At 56.5% G+C, this 16,793-nt stretch overlaps 4 protein-coding genes across 4 annotated transcripts; 2 read left to right on the top strand and 2 right to left on the bottom strand.

Annotated features, from left to right (window-relative positions):
- Window positions 1–1,012: 1,012 nt before the first annotated feature.
- TRAVEDRAFT_73547 (urea transporter) lies at window positions 1,013–3,931 on the top strand (the record flags this gene model as incomplete). Its single annotated transcript, XM_008043234.1, has 14 exons — window positions 1,013–1,061; window positions 1,112–1,117; window positions 1,173–1,342; window positions 1,406–1,498; window positions 1,552–1,743; window positions 1,797–1,873; window positions 1,930–2,167; window positions 2,233–2,553; window positions 2,613–2,747; window positions 2,813–2,986; window positions 3,038–3,124; window positions 3,187–3,444; window positions 3,515–3,703; window positions 3,768–3,931. The coding sequence occupies 14 exons, from the start codon at window positions 1,013–1,015 to the stop codon at window positions 3,825–3,827; spliced, it is 2,049 nt and encodes a 682-aa protein (XP_008041425.1). The 3' UTR covers window positions 3,828–3,931.
- Window positions 3,932–6,610: 2,679 nt separating this feature from the next.
- Window positions 6,611–9,137, bottom strand: TRAVEDRAFT_171608 (eukaryotic translation initiation factor 3 subunit 6). The gene is made up of 11 exons (XM_008043233.1): window positions 8,988–9,137; window positions 8,836–8,930; window positions 8,633–8,783; window positions 8,449–8,574; window positions 8,244–8,398; window positions 8,084–8,193; window positions 7,887–8,031; window positions 7,663–7,830; window positions 7,478–7,611; window positions 7,016–7,406; window positions 6,611–6,954 (listed from the first exon to the last, which is right to left on the bottom strand). Exons 1-11 carry the CDS (start codon window positions 9,094–9,096, stop codon window positions 6,709–6,711), a joined length of 1,830 nt encoding a protein of 609 aa, XP_008041424.1. The 5' UTR covers window positions 9,097–9,137; the 3' UTR covers window positions 6,611–6,708.
- Window positions 9,138–9,347: 210 nt separating this feature from the next.
- TRAVEDRAFT_73545 (Nucleotidyltransferase) lies at window positions 9,348–11,558 on the top strand. Its single transcript, XM_008043232.1, has 10 exons — window positions 9,348–9,597; window positions 9,655–9,831; window positions 9,888–10,001; window positions 10,054–10,230; window positions 10,283–10,334; window positions 10,385–10,400; window positions 10,459–10,532; window positions 10,592–10,836; window positions 10,890–11,006; window positions 11,450–11,558. Exons 1-10 carry the CDS (start codon window positions 9,502–9,504, stop codon window positions 11,528–11,530), a joined length of 1,149 nt encoding a protein of 382 aa, XP_008041423.1. The 5' UTR covers window positions 9,348–9,501; the 3' UTR covers window positions 11,531–11,558.
- Window positions 11,559–11,793: 235 nt separating this feature from the next.
- On the bottom strand, window positions 11,794–15,152 carry TRAVEDRAFT_59968 (RNA-binding domain-containing protein; the record flags this gene model as incomplete). Its single annotated transcript, XM_008043231.1, has 8 exons — window positions 15,055–15,152; window positions 14,757–15,003; window positions 14,452–14,704; window positions 13,432–14,398; window positions 13,211–13,379; window positions 12,957–13,158; window positions 12,075–12,901; window positions 11,794–12,012 (listed from the first exon to the last, which is right to left on the bottom strand). Exons 1-8 carry the CDS (start codon window positions 15,126–15,128, stop codon window positions 11,794–11,796), a joined length of 2,958 nt encoding a protein of 985 aa, XP_008041422.1. The 5' UTR covers window positions 15,129–15,152.
- Between the last annotated feature and the right edge of the window lie 1,641 nt (window positions 15,153–16,793).

Raw genomic sequence — 16,793 nt, 5'->3', positions numbered from 1 at the left:
ATGGCGCTAGCCCGTATTGGGTACTTATATCGCGGTGCAGGATGACCGCTGTTGCTCAACGACCCCTTGCTGGAACGGTGCCTCCGTTGGCTATGTTTCCGTTTGTTTAACGAACTAGCTTCGCTGAGAATCTGGGGCACAAGTCATGATCATACTATAGCGTGCATAGGCTGATTCGTGCGTTCCTGTCCTTCTCGTGGTTGGCGCGTTCACGCTCTACAGCTGCACCTTAAGGAATCCACATACATATAGCAGATATACTACCTTGTACATAGCGCGCGTCTAGTATGCCGCGCTCAGGCGTTGTGCATCCCGACGCGTTTTGCCAAGATTGTTATCGACCTGGAGTATTTCCGGGAAGCACGGAGTGAGGGCTCATTATCTCTACCAGATCATCTCGCCCGATCGGACGGTACGTACATCGCTCGATATGGGCAGCCAATAGCCGCCTTACCTCCTCCCATAACCACGTGAATGGCTATGAGCAGTTGCTCACTTGTCGCCAACTTGTCTGCTCCGTCCATGTCTCTGGTGCGTATGTTATCTTCACAGGAGTACGAATGCTGAAGCTATCTTGCAAGATACGATCCTCCCATTCCGTATATTTTCCCTCCGAGTGCACTAGGAAGAGGGATGATGAAGTCTCAGACGCCCTGACTCCTGCAGCTCCAGCCTAAGGTGCTTATCTCGCTTCTTGCAGTCACTGCCCACGCCTTCAAGAACGTTTGCGATAAGTGCGCGAGCGTCCCAAGCTTCCGATGGCCCTCTCCATCGCCTTGCCTATTCCAATTGGCCGCTGCTGCCACAGATAAGCGGGACTCCGAAGGAATCTGCAGATTCCGGGGAGTTTTAGTGGCCTTGAGCTTCTTATAAACGCTAGGACAGCTGCCGGCAGGAAGACCGACCTTCTCTCTCTCCTCTCGCGACTTCTTTGCTGAAGTGGGAGTCACGGCGGGCGGCTTTTTCTGACGCTCTACCTGGACGGATTTTACCCATCAACCGACGCTAAGAGATGTCTGGAAACGAGCCTATACTGCCGCAAGGAGCGGGTTACGGTGTCGGTGAGTACACATCTTTACGGTCCATGGAATCATCCTGATTCTCCCTCCAGTCGTCGGTATGTACCACTCTTGATCGCGTGCCGGACGAACACGCCTGAGCGCAGCCAATAGGCATCGGCCTGTTCTTCAGCGCGTTCATGGTGGGCCTCACCGCGATCCAATCGCGGTACACCGGTTTCTCCCCCAAGAACTCCGAGGAATTCAACAGCGCGTCGAGAAGCGTGAAGCCAGGTCTGATTGCATCGGGCATCGTGTCTGCGTGGACTTGGGCGGCAACACTGGTCAGTACCTTCCTACTGAGTTGGTTATATGTGGTGCTCGAGTCGCTAACACGTGGAATACAGTTGCAATCTAGTGCCGTCGCATACAAAGATGGGATCTCGGGACCGTGGTGGTACGGATCCGGTGCCACGGTGCAGGTCCTACTCTTCGCTCAGGTACGTTCTCTATTGCCATCGTACACTCAACAAGATGCCAACATACTCTATAGTTGGCCGCAAAGCTCAAGCTGAACGCGCCGCACGCGCATACATGGCTCGAGATCGTCGCAGCGCGATGGGGCACCGTCGCGCACCTGGTGTTCATGTTCTTCGGACTCGCGACGAACGTTATCGTGTCTTCCATGCTCATCCTTGGAGGTTCGGCGACGGTGAACTCGTTGACTGGGATGAACACGATTGCCGTGAGTATTTCACTGCTCTTAATTTTAGCATGCCGTCTGACATAACTTGCCAGGCGTGTTTCCTGATTCCCCTTGGCGTCGCTATCTACGTCGTGGTTGGTGGAATGCGCGCGACTCTGCTCTGCGACTAGTAAGCAGCTCACGCCTCCGTTCACGGCACACGCTCATCGACCTACAATCATGCAGCACACACACCGCTGTTCTGTTCGCGATCATCTTTGTCTTCGTATTCACCGTATACTCCACGAGCGACAAGATCGGCAGTTTCTCGGCGATGCACGCGCTCCTGACCAAAGCGTCGGAAGAGGCACCTGTCTCGGGCAACGCAGGAGGGTCCTACCTCACCATGCGCTCAAAGAACGGCCTCATCTTCGGTGTCATCAACGTCATCGGGAACTTCGCCACCGTCTTCCAGGACCAAGCTGTAAGTCATTAACTGCCGGAAACTATGTTTAGTAGATCGCTCATTTACTTTGTCGTACGCTGCAGTACTGGCAACGCGCAATTGCCAGTCGCCCCGCATCGTGCGTGAAGGCGTACCTACTCGGAGGCATCGCCTGGTTCGCTATCCCCTTCATGTTCTCCACGACGCTCGGCCTGTCCGCCGTCGCGCTTCGCGGGGACCCTGCGATGCGCACGCTCTCCGCCGCAGACGTCTCCGCTGGGCTGCCCGCATCGGCCGCGGCCGCTGCGCTCCTTGGAAAGTCCGGTGCCGCAGCGCTGCTTATTGTGCTGTTCCTCGCGGTCACGTCCGCTACGTCTGCGGAGCTCATCGCGGTGTCGTCGCTCTTGACGTACGATGTGTACAAGGTAAGCTGTAAGCTCCACTATGTCGCGTTTGCTAGGTGCTGATATTCCGGGTTGCCAAGAAATACTTCAACCCGCAAGCGACCGAGGCGCAGATCCTCAAGGTCTCGCACGCGATGGTCGCGGTCTTCGCCGTAGTCATGGGCATCCTTGGTCTTATTTTCTTCTACATCGGCATTTCCATGGGCTGGCTCTACGTACGTATTTTCCTTTTTTCCAAGTGCCCGAGGGTGTTCGGGGCTCACCAAAGATCGTTATGCAGGAGTTCATGGGTGTCGCACTGGGGTCAGCAGTCGTGCCCATCGCGATGTGCATCACCTGGAGCAAGGCGAACAAATGGGGTTCGATTTGTGGAGCAATCATCGGCTTTTGCGCGGGTGTCGTTGCGTGGCTTGTCACGACCTCCGCCCTCAACGGCGGCGACCTCTCCGTCACCGTACGTCTACGTCACTTGTTCACATAGTCATTTTGCTCATATCCGTCACAGACGACCGGTGGAGACTTGGAGATGCTCGCAGGTAACCTCGCGTCCATCGGTGTCGGTGGAATCATCACGATCACGACCTCTCTCATCGTGAGTGGCCGATGCCGCCAGTCCGCTAGATTACAATGATGCTGACACACCTTGATCCTTAGTGGCCCGACAACTTTGACTTTGAGGCCACGCGCGCGATCAACCGCCCCGTCGCTGTCATACACGAAAAGGGCACATCCCAGCGGTCCGGGTCTATCGACGACTCTGCTAGCGAAAAGAAGAGCGCGGCCGCGGACGTCAGCCTTGCACCTGTGTCATCCATTTCCGCCGCCGCCGCTGCCGCAGAGGAGGAACGCGAGCTCGACCCCATCGCGCTCATGAAATCCTTCCGCCTCGCCGCGTGGTCTTCCGTCATCCTCGTGCGTGAACCGTCCTCCACTCACCTTCTGTGGGTGTACCGAATGATCGTGTGTTGACGATAATGGACAGACTCTGATCATGCTGATCCTCATCCCGCTCCCGCTCTTCTTCGCGCAGACGGTGTACGGCGTCCGCGGGCTCACTGCTTGGGTCGTCATCGGCATGCTCTGGGCGTTCTGCTCCGCGATCGCGGTCGTGCTCTACCCGCTGTGGGAGAGTCGCGTGGCACTCAGCACTATTAGCCGGGGAGTTATCAAGGTGCGTCCACCGCTTTCTTGGCTGCTTCAGGTCCGGTTTGACTAACTGTGTTCTTAATCTGCAGGATATCTTCACGAGGGGCGGAGGGAAGTTCGTGGAACGTCCCGTACAACCCGCCGCATGAAACACGATTTATAGACGACTGTAGAGCACGAGACAAAACGTATCATGAACGAACGAATCTGTAATGTTCAAGAACTGTTGTATATTTCTATCATTTTTCAATCCAGAACTACCCCTTTGTTTCTTGCAATTTTGAGGTCGATAGTTCACGGACCGCAGTTGAAAATAATTCGATTGCCTGTGGCCGATTCGACTTCTTCTAGTCATTCTCTGCCAGTGTGAATTCTTGAAGAACAGTTTGTCGATTTGACGTTCTCGTGTCCGTTTGCGAAGGTATTTCACAGTCTCGCGCGCTCGTGACGTGGAGTAAACTTGCTTGGTTGAGTTGCCGAATCACATGTATGGGGCTCGGTGTCGAAGCTTGGCGTGGAATATCATGGGGGCGTCGATGTCTTTATTGCGTTCTGCGATGTCGAATGTCACGGTGTGTCTTCGGTCGTTACCTGACGACATCTGCGTGGACCTCTTGCTCTGAACTGAAGAAAGTTGACACATCGATGTCTTTGCTGAAGTGAGTACTTTTCCCGGAACGGTTGTTTTTCTTGTCTGGGTCGAATTCGTTGCGGTGATGTATGACTTTGTAGCGCCAACTGGTGAAACTTCTTGGTAACTTCGCGAACGTATGCGTGCGCCGGTGGGTGTCATCCCGTCGATCACGGCGCCGTGTTGTATAGTTGTTGGAACCACATGCGAGATACTTCAAGTCGCGGCTTTGTAGTTGTATATCCTGGTTGATGCGTTAGCCAATGCATTGATGGTGCCCGTCGCGATTGCTGTCTTCGGCCGCATTTCTCCCCGTCAGGTGAACTCATGGCACCTCTGCGACCAAGTATTTGCAAAGCCACGGGTCGACTTCTTCGCAAATTCCCCATCGTAGTGCCCGTGAAACGGCGTCTTTTCCTCGGCGGAATTAGAGAGCCATGGCCAAAGTTCGACAAAGGTATCGGGAAGTGGCTTCGCCCGCTCTACTTTGAGATCCATTGGAGTACTTGTAGTTTCGTTGTCACGTTGACGTCGTCCCTTTCGCGGCGGCCTCCTGAGCGGCACCATGCAATAGAGCGTAATAGGTCGAGATGCTCGGAGGAATGCTAGTTGAAGGTAGGCCCGCCGCCGCAAGCTTGTGAAAGACGTGGGCTTCGGGGGGAGGTGCCGCGTGGAAGAGACCTCAAGTCGCAGCGTCAAAATGCCGCATTTAGTACGTGTTCGCCATTGTTACGATATGTCCCCGCTAGTGCTTCTGTCGTGTTCTTTGTGGATAATGCGAGTTTGTGGTGCCGCCATGTTCACGTGCGTAGCTCGCGAAGAGGTCCAGATTATGTGGCTACCATGGCCCGGGATGGATGGAATGAGTTCCCAGCGTGGACGTCCGTGCAGTTCGATGTTTGATTGAGGCGTACGGATGTGGCGTCGTGCCCGATAGAGACTGTCCACGCCGCCCAGCTCGAGGTGCACCGGCAGGTTGACTGATTCTGCTCGTGGGCGTGCACGCGGCGATGGCATCATTCAAGAGGTCCGCGTTCACCTCAACGATCGACGTGGGAAAGCCGGACTGTGGGGGGAGAGGGATCATGGTGGCGACGCGGTTGTAAGCCCCCACCTGGTCAGGGCGATACCGCCGACGCCCTTTGTGAGGCACGCGCGGTAGCGGAGGAGGTGGATGCGACGCGGGTGGCGGTGGGGAGAGGTGGAACGGGGATGTGGCGTCACAATTGGCACATGTGGCGACGGTCTACAGTGCCCGATTTGAGGTACATCGGTAGACACTCTGCGACATGGTTCTCCCATAGCATTTCAAAGCGGTGGAAGGATGGTGGTGGTCTGTGTTTGCATAGACAGGCGATGTGGCGAGGTGATGTGGGTCGAGACGCGCGGTGGCGAGCAGGTGGCGGGCGGAGCATCGGTCGTTGACTGCATGATGTAACCGTTTGAGACGCATGCGATGATGAGAAAAGGAGGGGGTGCTTCATGGTCCAGGACAAGAGTGGGGTGCTTCCGTGGGAGGTGCGCTCGGGGCTTTATACCTGTACCCCGCGGTTCGCACTCCGCCGCGAGTTTCCGGTCAGCCACCATTGTGACCTCCCGTATCCGGCCAACTGTTCGGTCCTTACGGCGTCGAACACAACCAACTTCACGTTTCTGCCGAAGATGTGAGGCTAACCACTAGTGCGCCGGGGGCGAAGTACCCCTCCTCCGACGCCGCTAGATCCTCGAGAGGATGTGGCGTGGACTTCCGGCTCCGTATTTCACCTCTCGATCGATCCGATCTTCCCTGCGCTGCTCTGTTGACGGTGATTGAGACGCATGGCAGGGTGAAGAGAGGACCTCGACGCCACAACGGCGTTGTCGGAGACGTGCGCCACATCCCAACGTTGACGCCGACGCGCGACGCGCCGTGCACGTGACCGTAGCGCTGTGGCCCGACGCCTTGCGAGGCGCCCGCAGAAGGCTGGCACGCTTTCTCCTGCAAAACCTTGGAGAACGGTTTTGGTTAGGCGTGGTACAGGAAGAGTAAGAGTTGTGCAGGGGCGGAAGGCCATAGCTGCCAGCTATATATTAGCAGGAAAGAAACAAACACAAGACGAACGAACTGACCGGGAGAACCGGTAGGGAAACAGCTGATGCTACAAGAGATTTGCAGTCCTGCGATGCAAAGGGCGTCGTTGTTTGCTCTTGAACCTTCATGATGGTATGGTACTGGGGGAGTGAACTGGCTGTTGGAACTGCATGCGTACACTCACTTGTAAAGTCAATCGAGGCAACGCTGGAACCACCGACGCTCAAGCGGGCAAAACATCATACAGCGACTGCACCGTAAGGATACACAATGGCGTACACAATACTCTAGCAGCAACACAGCGCAACACAACACAACATCTGTCACCTCACGCGGCTTGCGCGCTCCCCCAGGCGACCTTCTTTCCGCCTGTCCGGGTGGGCGGGGCGGCGGGCGTTGCCTCCGCGCCCTTGGCAGCTGCATCGGTCGGCTGGCTCGCGGCGGCAACCTTGGGTGCGATGGGGAGGGGCGCGTTACGCAGGGTGTCGAGGACGCGCTGCGCGTGCTCAGTGTTGCGGATGAACCAGCCCGCGTAACGCCTGCCGACAGTGGACTCGGCGATGTGCACCATGTTCTGCAGAGGGCGCCGTTTGCGTCAGTCGAGCAGAAACAGCGAGGGGACACGGAAGACGCACGTCGTTGATGACAAAGTCGAGGTCGCTCGTGGAGATCATCTGGCCCTCGAGGAGGCCCTTCTCGTTCTCGACGCGACTCACGCTCCGGCTCGCCTGCTTCATGACCATGAGCTGCTGCACCATCTCCTCCTCGTCCGCGTCAAGGAAGTTCGCGAGCTTCGCCGCGTCCAGACTTGTGTACAACTTCAGGAAGCTACGCAGAGTCGGCACGGGTGCCTGCGCGCGGACCTCTGCGATGAAGAGCGCCAGGTGCCGCTGCGCGGGCTCCTGTGGGGGTTCATCGAAGAATGCGCGTAGCGCCTCCGCGTCATCATACGGCGGCGGGTTTGCGGCAATGAACTTGGGGCACGCGTACAGGAAGAGCTCCTCGAACGCAGGGATGCCCTCCTCACTGCCAACACAACCGTCAACATCACACATCTTGCACAGAGACAAGCTCCGCGCAAACGCCACACCACTCACCCCCTGGACATCTTCGTGAATTGCTCGCCATACCGCTCCTTCACGATGTTGGAAATGTTGTCGTCCACACGAGTGGGCGAAAGCGCGTTGCAGATTGCAAAAAGCGCATACATACGGTCAGCAGTCTTGTTGATCTAAGGGAAACGCGTGAGCATTGCCGCGGTGTCAAAGGCTCGCGTACGTACCTGGTCGTACTGATAACTCCTTGTGTGGTATTGCCGCATTCGGAGGATGAAGTTCAGGATGGAGACGAATGCCCGGATGGCATCCGGATATCTCCTGAGCATGATGTAGCAGAAGCCGACGTAGTAGTATGTCGTGACATGGCAAGCCGTCACTCGAGTGAAGGGAGCCTATTGATAGACGAGTCAGTTGTGTTGTGTGCCGTGTTTCCAGGCGTGCCGAATACCTTCTGATTGAGCTCTACACTCTCCATCACCTTCAACGCAAGCGTGAAGTCGCCCAATAAGCTGTGTACTCGGAGCAGACCGATAACGCTAAAGTAGCCGAGGAGTTTGTATAGCGGGCGCGTGCCGTACTCTCCTACGATCTCCCTAAACAACGCCGTCAGAGTCAAACGTGTACGGCCAGTTAGTAAGTACTCACGCGATCTCTTCTGCGCTCTTGCCTTCCTGAAGAGCGACAAGGTGCTCGTTGATTTTGGATTTTTGGATCAGGGAGTAGAGCACGTTCAGAACACTGTACGAACTCCAGACCTGCGGCACGAATCAGCCACGATCACCCCAGGAAGAACGACGTAACTCACCTGGCTTCCTTCCGAAAGCAGAGACAGTTCCTCCTCGGTCTTCGACTTGACCTTGGAGCGCCATACGCAGAATGACTGGAACTGGTAGATGAACTCGTCGATGATGTCCCACAGCCACTGTTCGGGTAGCTCCAGTGCGACAGGCCCGTCGGAGTCTGTTGAAACCGATTAAAACTAGTATGCGCAACACATATGATGATCGTACTCAGCAAGTAGTTGAACAGTTCGCAGCTATTCTCGTACGAGTGGAAGCGATCGTCGATGTCCGGGCTAAGTCTTGAGTAGACATGACGGTAGTAGAGTTCGCGGTAGAGGATCAGGAATATTTGGTCTGCACGTGTGGGGAATAAATATCGATGAGATAGAGCGAAGCGCATTCTGCCACTGACCATCGTTGACCAGCGGTGCGATGACTTCTGCCTCCGGCCATTCGGTCTTGGCGTAGTACTTCTCGGTCAACCGATTCCAGCCGCTCTCGTAGGCGACGGTGATTTCGGCGAGGTTGTTCTCGAGGACAGCTTGGTGGAAGTGGGCGATAAACTGCGAGCATATTGGCATCCGTGCGCGTTCTGATACTGCTCCTGGTACTCACGCGTTTTACGACGTCAGGGATCTGGGCAAAGGCGGCTTGCTGAACCATCTGCTGCTGCATCACAAGCAAGGCGGCCTCGTCGATCGTCGACTGTGCTAACGGATGGTTCGCTCAATATCTCCCCGTCGCAAAGTTGACCATAGGATGCCCACCGTCATCGTAGTTGCCGCTCTGGGCGTAAGGGCCGATGGCGAGGCTGAGATCCACATCCTGGAGGTCTTCGTCCATGTCTGCCTCCCATACTTTGCGTTGTTGAGCCATAGTGACACGAGCACACAGAAGTAATGTGAAGCGTAGAGGGCTGGGGACGGGTTAAGCAGTAGCAGGTGCGGTCCGACTGCAAAAATTCAGACGTCCGCACAGTGCCCAGTCTCTCGGCACCTCAGCGCTCACCAGACCTTGCTGCATTTGAACATTACTACTTATGGGATTGGCGCTTATGATGTACTCTTTTAGCGCTCATGGGCCTTCTCCTCTTGCCTGACCTCAGGCACTCCTCAGGCTGAGCCGCTGTACTGCACACTCTCTGAGTTTTCCACTTGTGTCACCGGGTCACTCTATCTGCTGAGGTAGTCCTCGTTTGTGCCTGGAGCTTGTCGGCCGTTTAATCATCTGTTGTCTGGCTTTACGGTTTCTACACGTTGGTAGCCCGCTTGTCTGCCAGCCATGTCCTGTACCAACCTTGTCCGGACTGCAACGCAGAACAAGCAAGCGTTGTCGCATGCTCGTAACATCGCTCATGAGTCGGGTCGGTCACGATCGGTACGCCATGCGAAGCACCCTATTTATTCGCCTCCAAAGCCAATTTACAGTTGACAGGCAACTGGAGACATGCCAGGCCCATCCAGACGTGGTATCCGACCGCGTAAACACGACGACGCCGTAACCCCCCACCTCGACCCGAACAAGATGACCTCAACTTCGATAGCGCACTACTACAAGTCGGCAGAAAGTTTCCAGCAAATTCGTGCTAACATCCATTTGAACCGGGAATATGTGGGTGCTGACCACTGACCCGCCTTAATCTTGTCGCTGCTCACATTGCACTACAGAAAGGCCCGAGTACGAAGCCAATCAGACCACGGTCTACTTCGGATTCGATAAGCAACGGAGTCAACAAATCTACAGGCGCAACGGTGTCCGAGACCAAGCCACCTTCTCGCATAGTATGTGTACACTACCGTCTCGTTGCTCCGTTGCTTATCCGGCCTTCTTCAGCTCTCCTCAGAGGCTTGGCAACAGACCATGGAGAGACGAAAAGAGCGTGAGGAGACGCTGAAGAGGTTGACACAACTCATCCGGTTTCACTACGGAGATACATACGACGCCCGCCCATTCGGCAGCACCTGCTACGGCGCCAGCAGCAGCACGAGTGACATCGATGTGGTTATAATCGTAAGCGGTCGATCGAGCGAGGCTGGACTGGGCTAACGACCAATGCCTTCAGGATGCTGATCGACCATACGGGATCCCAGCTGGTGATAAAACGGCTTTGCCTCGTATGTAGCTCACGGCAGTTCTCGTGGTGACTGCTCATCGCGTTTGTTAGCCATATATGATGTTAGGTAACGGACAGTCCGCCGCGACCTTCTGTAAACCCAAGTGCTCAACGAGTGTTCTAAGACGGCTGGCTAAGTTGCTCAAGGAGGAAGGTTACAAATCCGTTTCCAGCATACCCTACGCCGCAGTTCCTCTCGGTAAACTTCTTAGGTCCCTTCGATGTGAATGAGACGCTCGCTGACGTTTGTCCCGCCAGTGAAACTCACGGATCCCGATACCGGCATGTCATGCGACGTGAATATAAACAACCGGCTGGGTGTGTTCAACACCGCGCTCCTCCGCCAGTATTGCCTGCGCGCGCCGAGTCTCGCGCGCTACCTTCGCACCATCAAGTTATGGGTGAAGTCCGTCGACCTCAACAATCCCTCCGGGGAGATAGACAAGGGGCCGCGCTCCTTTAGTAGCTATGCGATCACGCTCATGACTGTTGCGTACTTGCAGGTGCGCCTCCGCGCACGTTCATCATACGTGTGCATGCCCCTAATCCCACACAGAGTACTGGACATTTGCCGAATCTGCAAGCAGACCAAGATGTGATCGTGGACACGCATTTTTGGGAGCATCGCCTCGGCACGCGACGCTCGGTCCCAATTAGCTTTGGCGCGTGCAAGCGCGTCTCTCCAGCTCTCCAACGCCGTCGCACACTCCTGCTGAAACCTCTTCAGTGTTGGGGACGCGATATGGTATGTGCAGTTCTAGAGGTCATAGCGCGACTTCAGCATCAGGTTATACGCTGAGATGAGCGGAGCGACGCGACGCACCCGGGAGGAAAGTGGGTCGAGGACAACGATGCTGCCCACGTCGTGCGAGTGCCTTTTGACATGGCCCCACTCCAGCGGGGGCTTCTTGGGGCGCGGGATGAAGCCGCCATCGCGTATGCTTATCACCCGCTCCTTGAAGTCGAACTCGTGTGCCCAGAACCTATGCCGTCGGAAGAGACAAGGGGGGGGGGGGTTGAGTTGTCAATCTCGTGGCACGGCATATGCAGCAATATAACTTACCGTAGCCATGCCTGGAATGTGGGCGGGCGAAGCCATTGAGGGCGCACCCAGTCGATCGGAGGAGAGGAGCGGCCAGCACCGGCAACACGGCCGACTCTCTTAACATTGACGCACCTTTTAGGCCCGCATGGTAATTATCATATACTCCTTTGGATACAAAGCATAAGCGATTTAGATGGAGCGCGAGACCGAATGTGTGGATTGGTGACCCAGTCTGACGCGGGCAGACAGTTAGAGCCTCGATGTTTGACTGCATATGAATCTCGTCCGTCTGGGACTCGTGGACCACTCCTCGGCCATGGTACGCATGCACATGTCATAGTTAGCAGCACTACTTCCGCCCACATGTATCAGAGTCTCGTGGCAGGGTCTGTCTCGTCCGTGTCTACTTCCGTCGCTACTTCCGTGACTTCTTCTGTTTCCGCTCTTTGCGCTTTCGCCCAATTAGTGAACCGACATTGCTGCTTGCCTTTTCCTCGCCTTTCGTCGGCGAGGGTGCCACGGGCTGCTTGGGTGTGTCTGAGACACGGCGCTTCTTCTTGAGGGGGGCCTGTTCAGCATCCTCGTCCTTGACGTTTGGCAGAGACTGCCGACGGTGCTTCTTATCACCACGACCCTGGAAAATTGTCAGCAAGGACGTCAACACAACAACTCCAGGGCAGCAGAGCACAAACTGACCGCTTTCTCGTCTTCAGCCTTAGCACCTTTGGTGCCCTTGGTGCCCCTCGTATCCCTCCCGCCCTTCGCATCCCTCATGCCCTCGCCCGTCTTCTGCCCCTTCTGCAGAGCCGCGCGCCGTTGGACGACCTGCACGTTCTCAATGGAAAACTCGACGATGAGCGTACCACGGCTCTTTGGTAGCTCCTCCTTGTCCAGCTCGGCCCTGATGCGTTTCACGCGGGCCTCGTCTCCCCCGCGAGCCTTCTCGGACTTCAACGTATCCTCGAGCTCCGCGCGCCACCACTCCGCGAAGAGCGGGCCGACGGCGGCGTTGTTGTTCGCCCAGCGCAGGAAGCGCAGCGCGTCCGCGTGGGCAGCCATCTCGACGAACCCATACCCGCGACTCCGGCCCTTGCCAGTAACGGGGTCGACACGGTCCTGCTGCCGCACGATCTTGGCCTGCTGCACGCCCGTTGCGCGCCCCCCTTTTGTCCAACCCTTGTGGCCCTTCTTGGCGGCGTCCTTAACGTCGTCTTCGGGCTTGATAGTCTCGGACTTCTCGCCCTCGTCTTCGCGTATAGGCTCTGTGAGCTCGTCCGCGGTCAGAGCCTCGCGCTTGCCCGCCTTGACGTCCGCCTCGAACGCGCGTACGGCGTGAATGGCGAGACGCTTGAGCATGCGCTCGGTCACGAAGAGCGGCAGTTGGCGCACACTCAAGCGTGTACGTGACACGTACAGCGACGGGTTGGAACGCAGCAGCGTGCGCCGTGCATTGAACGACGTCGTGCGCTTCTCGACCTCGGTGGACGGGAGCAGCTCCGCAGCGGGAGTATTCGGCAAGATGACTGGAAGAAGGCGCATTAACGTGCGTGAATGAAAGAGGAGAAGACGAGTACGTACTGCCCTCGCGCAAGAGGTATAGGTTGCGCTTGTCCGCCTTCTCCCGCCTCCGCTCGCCGACCTCCTTCAGCCGCGAAGCTTCGTCTCTGGTGACGGCGCGGCTGACATCCAATGTCCGGCCGTGTAGAACTAGGTTCTGCGCAATGGAAGCGGATGGATCGGGAGTAAGGAGCGACGGCATCTTGAAAGGATTCTTCTTGGGCTGTTGACGGGAATGAGTACACGCCGATATCTCAGAAGTCGTGCTGGCCTACCCCAGTCGTGTCATTGCCGAGCGTTTCGGCGCGCATGATCGTGCTCTGCTCGATCGCCTTATCCGCATCCTCCTTGTTCCAAAAGCATGCGAATCCCGTTCCCCTTGAGCGGCCAGTAGGTCCGTCCATTGTGATGCGGGCATACCGCAGAGGCCCGAAGGCGCGGAACCTGTACGATCTGTTAGTATACAGACATGCGCGGAGGCTAGCGCATTACTCACAAAGTGCGCAGTTCGTCCTCGGTCGCCTCGAAGGGGACGTTTCGGACGAACAGCGTCGTGCCAACCTCCGGAGGCGGCAATGTGGGCTTGACAGGCTCCGGGGCTTCTCCGTCGCTCGCCTCTTCGTCGTCAGAGTCGTCGTGACTGGCGTCGGAGTCGCTCTCGTCCGAGCCGTCTTCATGTACGCCGAGCTTCCCCTCCTCTGAGCCGGTCTCCGCGTCCGAATCATCACTATCATCGCTGTCCCCCGACTCTCCGCTACCCTGGCCCATTTCAACGTCCTCATCCTCCTCTACCTCCATTTTCGCCTTCTCCGCCTCCCACTTATCCTTGCTCAGTGCCCAGTCCACCGCAATGACTCTTTGCCGGGTGTTAGCCTGCTTTTCCTCGGCTTCGTCCTCACCATCGTCGTCCGCGCCGCCGGCCGCCGCCGCCTTGAGCTTCTTTTCCTCCCTGCGCTGCTTTTTCTTCTTCTGCTTGTCCGTGATGAGCGTCTCCGCCATGCCCGCCTCCACGGTCATCCCGTTGCACTTCTCCATGGCCTTCTCCGCGTCCTTCCGGCTCAGGAACCAGATAAACGCGAAGCCCTTGGTGCGCGGCGGCCGCGGCTTGCTCGTTCCCTCCTCTTCTTCATCCGCCTCTTCCTCCTTCGCCTCCTCCTTCTTCACATCGAGTGGAATGTGCACCGAGTGTATAGGTCCATATGGAAGGAATATCGAGCGCAGATCCTGTTCGGTAATGTCGAACGGAAGGTTGCGGACAATGAGACGGCTATTGCGGTTTGGTGCAGGACCTGACTTCGACTGTGCCGATGCTTGCGCGGATGTTTTGGGCTTCATTCCGGACCGTGCAAGACCGTCAAGCCGCTTCTTGAGCGTCGCGGACAACAGGGAGCCCTTGTAGACGTGTGCGTGCAGCTTGCTTACAGCGTCATTGGCCGAAGCGGGGGTGTTGAACAACGCGTGCGCTACCGTAAAGCATCAGCATGCACGAAACAGATTCGTTGAACAAAGCACGCACCGATGCCGGGGTCTTCTTGACCGGACTCCGACTTGACGGGCCAGTCGACTTTCTCTGCGCCCTGCAGTTTTCGCACCTTCTTCCAGAGCGTCTTTGAGTCGATGCCTTGAGGAAGACCTGCAATGACCACCGTGCGGATGGCCACTGGGTCGGAGGGGCCAGCCGGTCTTGGCAGACGAGGTGCGGGTGCCGCCTTCTTCCCCGGCTTTTTCACCTCGTCGCCCTCTTCGCCATCTTTGTCTTGCGCAATGTTCTACATGAGACGGGTGAGCGCGTAGCCCCGTATGTATTACGGGCCAACACACCTTGCTGCCCGCCCACTGCACTCGCAGACCGCGGCCGTCCAGCGTGATGCCCTCCTTGCTGATTTTGTCAATGGCCATCGTGGCATCTTCGCGGATGGCGAAGGCGACATAGCCGACGCCCTTTGAGACCCCGGTTCCCTGCTCGAGAACCACGAACGCGGAGCGCACGGGGGCGAGGTCGGAGAAGAGCGTCTTCAAGTCGGTCGAGGTCGCTGTGTACGGAAGATTCGACACAAAAAGAGTCGCTCTGGGTTTGCTTCAGACATATATATCCGCGCCTGATGTGTCTGCTACGCACCCATGTGTCTTCTCCTCCCCTTCGTCCTGGGTCTCGGTGTCCCTGCCCTTCCTCTTTCCCAGCGCGGTCGACATGATATTTCGACGAGTTCGAACTCGGCTTAACGTGCTGCCTCAGACCGTTCCTTTTACACGTGATGAAACGTAGGTCCCAGATAGAGCGAGCGGTGAGTAAGAGTACAGACTCACGAAGAGCAGACAAGTTAGTGAGAGGGACGCGCTCTAGACGCTCAGGTTACGAAAAATCCTGTAAGCGCTCATTCCGATCGGTTTCATAGACGCTCATAAGACGTTGCCTCGTGCTTCGTTACGGCAGCATTGATAGACGCGCATGCTACCCCGCACGCTGCTGCCGCAGGGATGTGGTCGTGGCCGGCCCCTTTCATTCTCGACCACCACCACGTCTTCGTGCAACTTCTGCCAACCGTGTTACATCTAAGTCTGGACCACTTCTTGTTCATCGTCTGCTACGCCCTGTCTACAAGATGAAGCTTGAGAACACAATCACCTCATGGACGAAGTCTTCTCCTACTCTGATACATTCTGGCGGGGTTGTGGCCTTTCTGGGGCGCCTGTGCACCTAACATAGCACGAGAACATAGGTTTGCTGCGGGTGTCTGATAGTATGTGCTTCCATTTTGCTACTCGCCGCATTGAAGCCATCTCCCGAGCCTGCCATCTAACCTTCAAGCTCGGCCACAGGCTGATCGTCAAACCAGGCGGCAGCTTCTCGTTATAACGACGCACATACAGATCCCCTACCCGCCGAATTAGAAACCTGTCGGCGATTGCAAAGTGAGTCTTCTCTTCTTTGTTCGACCTTGCGGCCACTGTATGCGCCCTTATCGCACCTTCTTGACCATGCCGTAAGAGCGGAGCTCGTACTAACGTTGGGTCTCGCAGAGATGCCCTAAATGCATGTTACGCTCTCGTGATCAGTCTTGGGAACACCATTGACGCAAGTCTCTCGTGATCAGTCTCGCGAACACCATCGACGCAAGTGAGCGGTGCGGACGGTATGTCGCCTCTACTTTTATGCATTCTGGCAGAACTGTGGCTTTTTTGTAACCGCCCGTACAGATACCTTAGCTCGAGAGTGTAGCTTTGCTGCAAGTGTATCATAGTACGTGCTTCCAGCTTGCTACTCGCTGTGCTGAAGTCATCTCCCGAGCCTGCCATCTAAACTTCAAACTCGGTCTCAGTTTGATCGTCAAGCCAAGCATTATATTGACGCGCATACAGATTCCCAACTCACCGAAACGGAAAGTTGTCAGCGTTTGAAAGTGGGTCTTCTCTTCCATGGTCGTCCCGCGGCCACTGTATGTGTCCTATCGCATCCCCCGGTCATGTCGTAAGGACGGAGGTCGTGCTAACATGAGGCTTCGCAGAGCCCGCCATATACAGGCCAAGACGTATACTATGTTAGGAACGTCTCGTTCCAGAAGTTACTCTCCGCGTCAGGCATGCACCGAACATCATGTTCTTGCTCAGCATGTGCCGTTTTCGGGCGGCACGTCGCTCAGTCAATGCAAAGAAGCCCAGTTGTCTCACTTGTTATCTCAGTGCCCCGACGGCGCTCTTGGGTGACTCGTCCTGGAGCCTCCCTGACACTGGCGTCCATCAGGTATGGATTGCAACTCGCCGAACCTGTGTTCTGTGGCCTGATTGATAGCATCCGCGTAGCTGCCTCATGCTAACGGTGCTGCACAGTGACAGACTTCTCGTCGATAGCAACTGGCC

The sequence above is a fragment of the Trametes versicolor genome (genome assembly GCF_000271585.1).
Source record: "Trametes versicolor FP-101664 SS1 unplaced genomic scaffold TRAVEscaffold_9, whole genome shotgun sequence".
In the NCBI taxonomy this organism is placed as follows: domain Eukaryota; kingdom Fungi; phylum Basidiomycota; class Agaricomycetes; order Polyporales; family Polyporaceae; genus Trametes; species Trametes versicolor.
This window is presented reverse-complemented; position numbering and strand designations above follow the sequence as displayed.

What these genes read in the sequence shown, in the direction of transcription:
- TRAVEDRAFT_171608 (XM_008043233.1), bottom strand. Translation starts at nt 9,096, where the DNA reads ATGGCTCAACAACGCAAAGTATGGGAGGCAGACATGGACGAAGACCTC. An exon ending in AAGAGCGCAGAAGAGATCGC is followed by an intron (nt 8,032 to 8,083) that starts GTGAGTACTTAC and finishes GGCGTTGTTTAG; the next exon opens with GGAGATCGTAGGAGAGTACG. An exon ending in TTCACGAAGATGTCCAGGGG is followed by an intron (nt 7,407 to 7,477) that starts GTGAGTGGTGTG and finishes TTGTGTTGGCAG; the next exon opens with TGAGGAGGGCATCCCTGCGT.
- TRAVEDRAFT_73545 (XM_008043232.1), top strand. Translation starts at nt 9,502, where the DNA reads ATGTCCTGTACCAACCTTGTCCGGACTGCAACGCAGAACAAGCAAGCG. An exon ending in CTACGCCGCAGTTCCTCTCG is followed by an intron (nt 10,533 to 10,591) that starts GTAAACTTCTTA and finishes TTGTCCCGCCAG; the next exon opens with TGAAACTCACGGATCCCGAT. An exon ending in TTAGCTTTGGCGCGTGCAAG is followed by an intron (nt 11,007 to 11,449) that starts CGCGTCTCTCCA and finishes GCGCACCCAGTC; the next exon opens with GATCGGAGGAGAGGAGCGGC.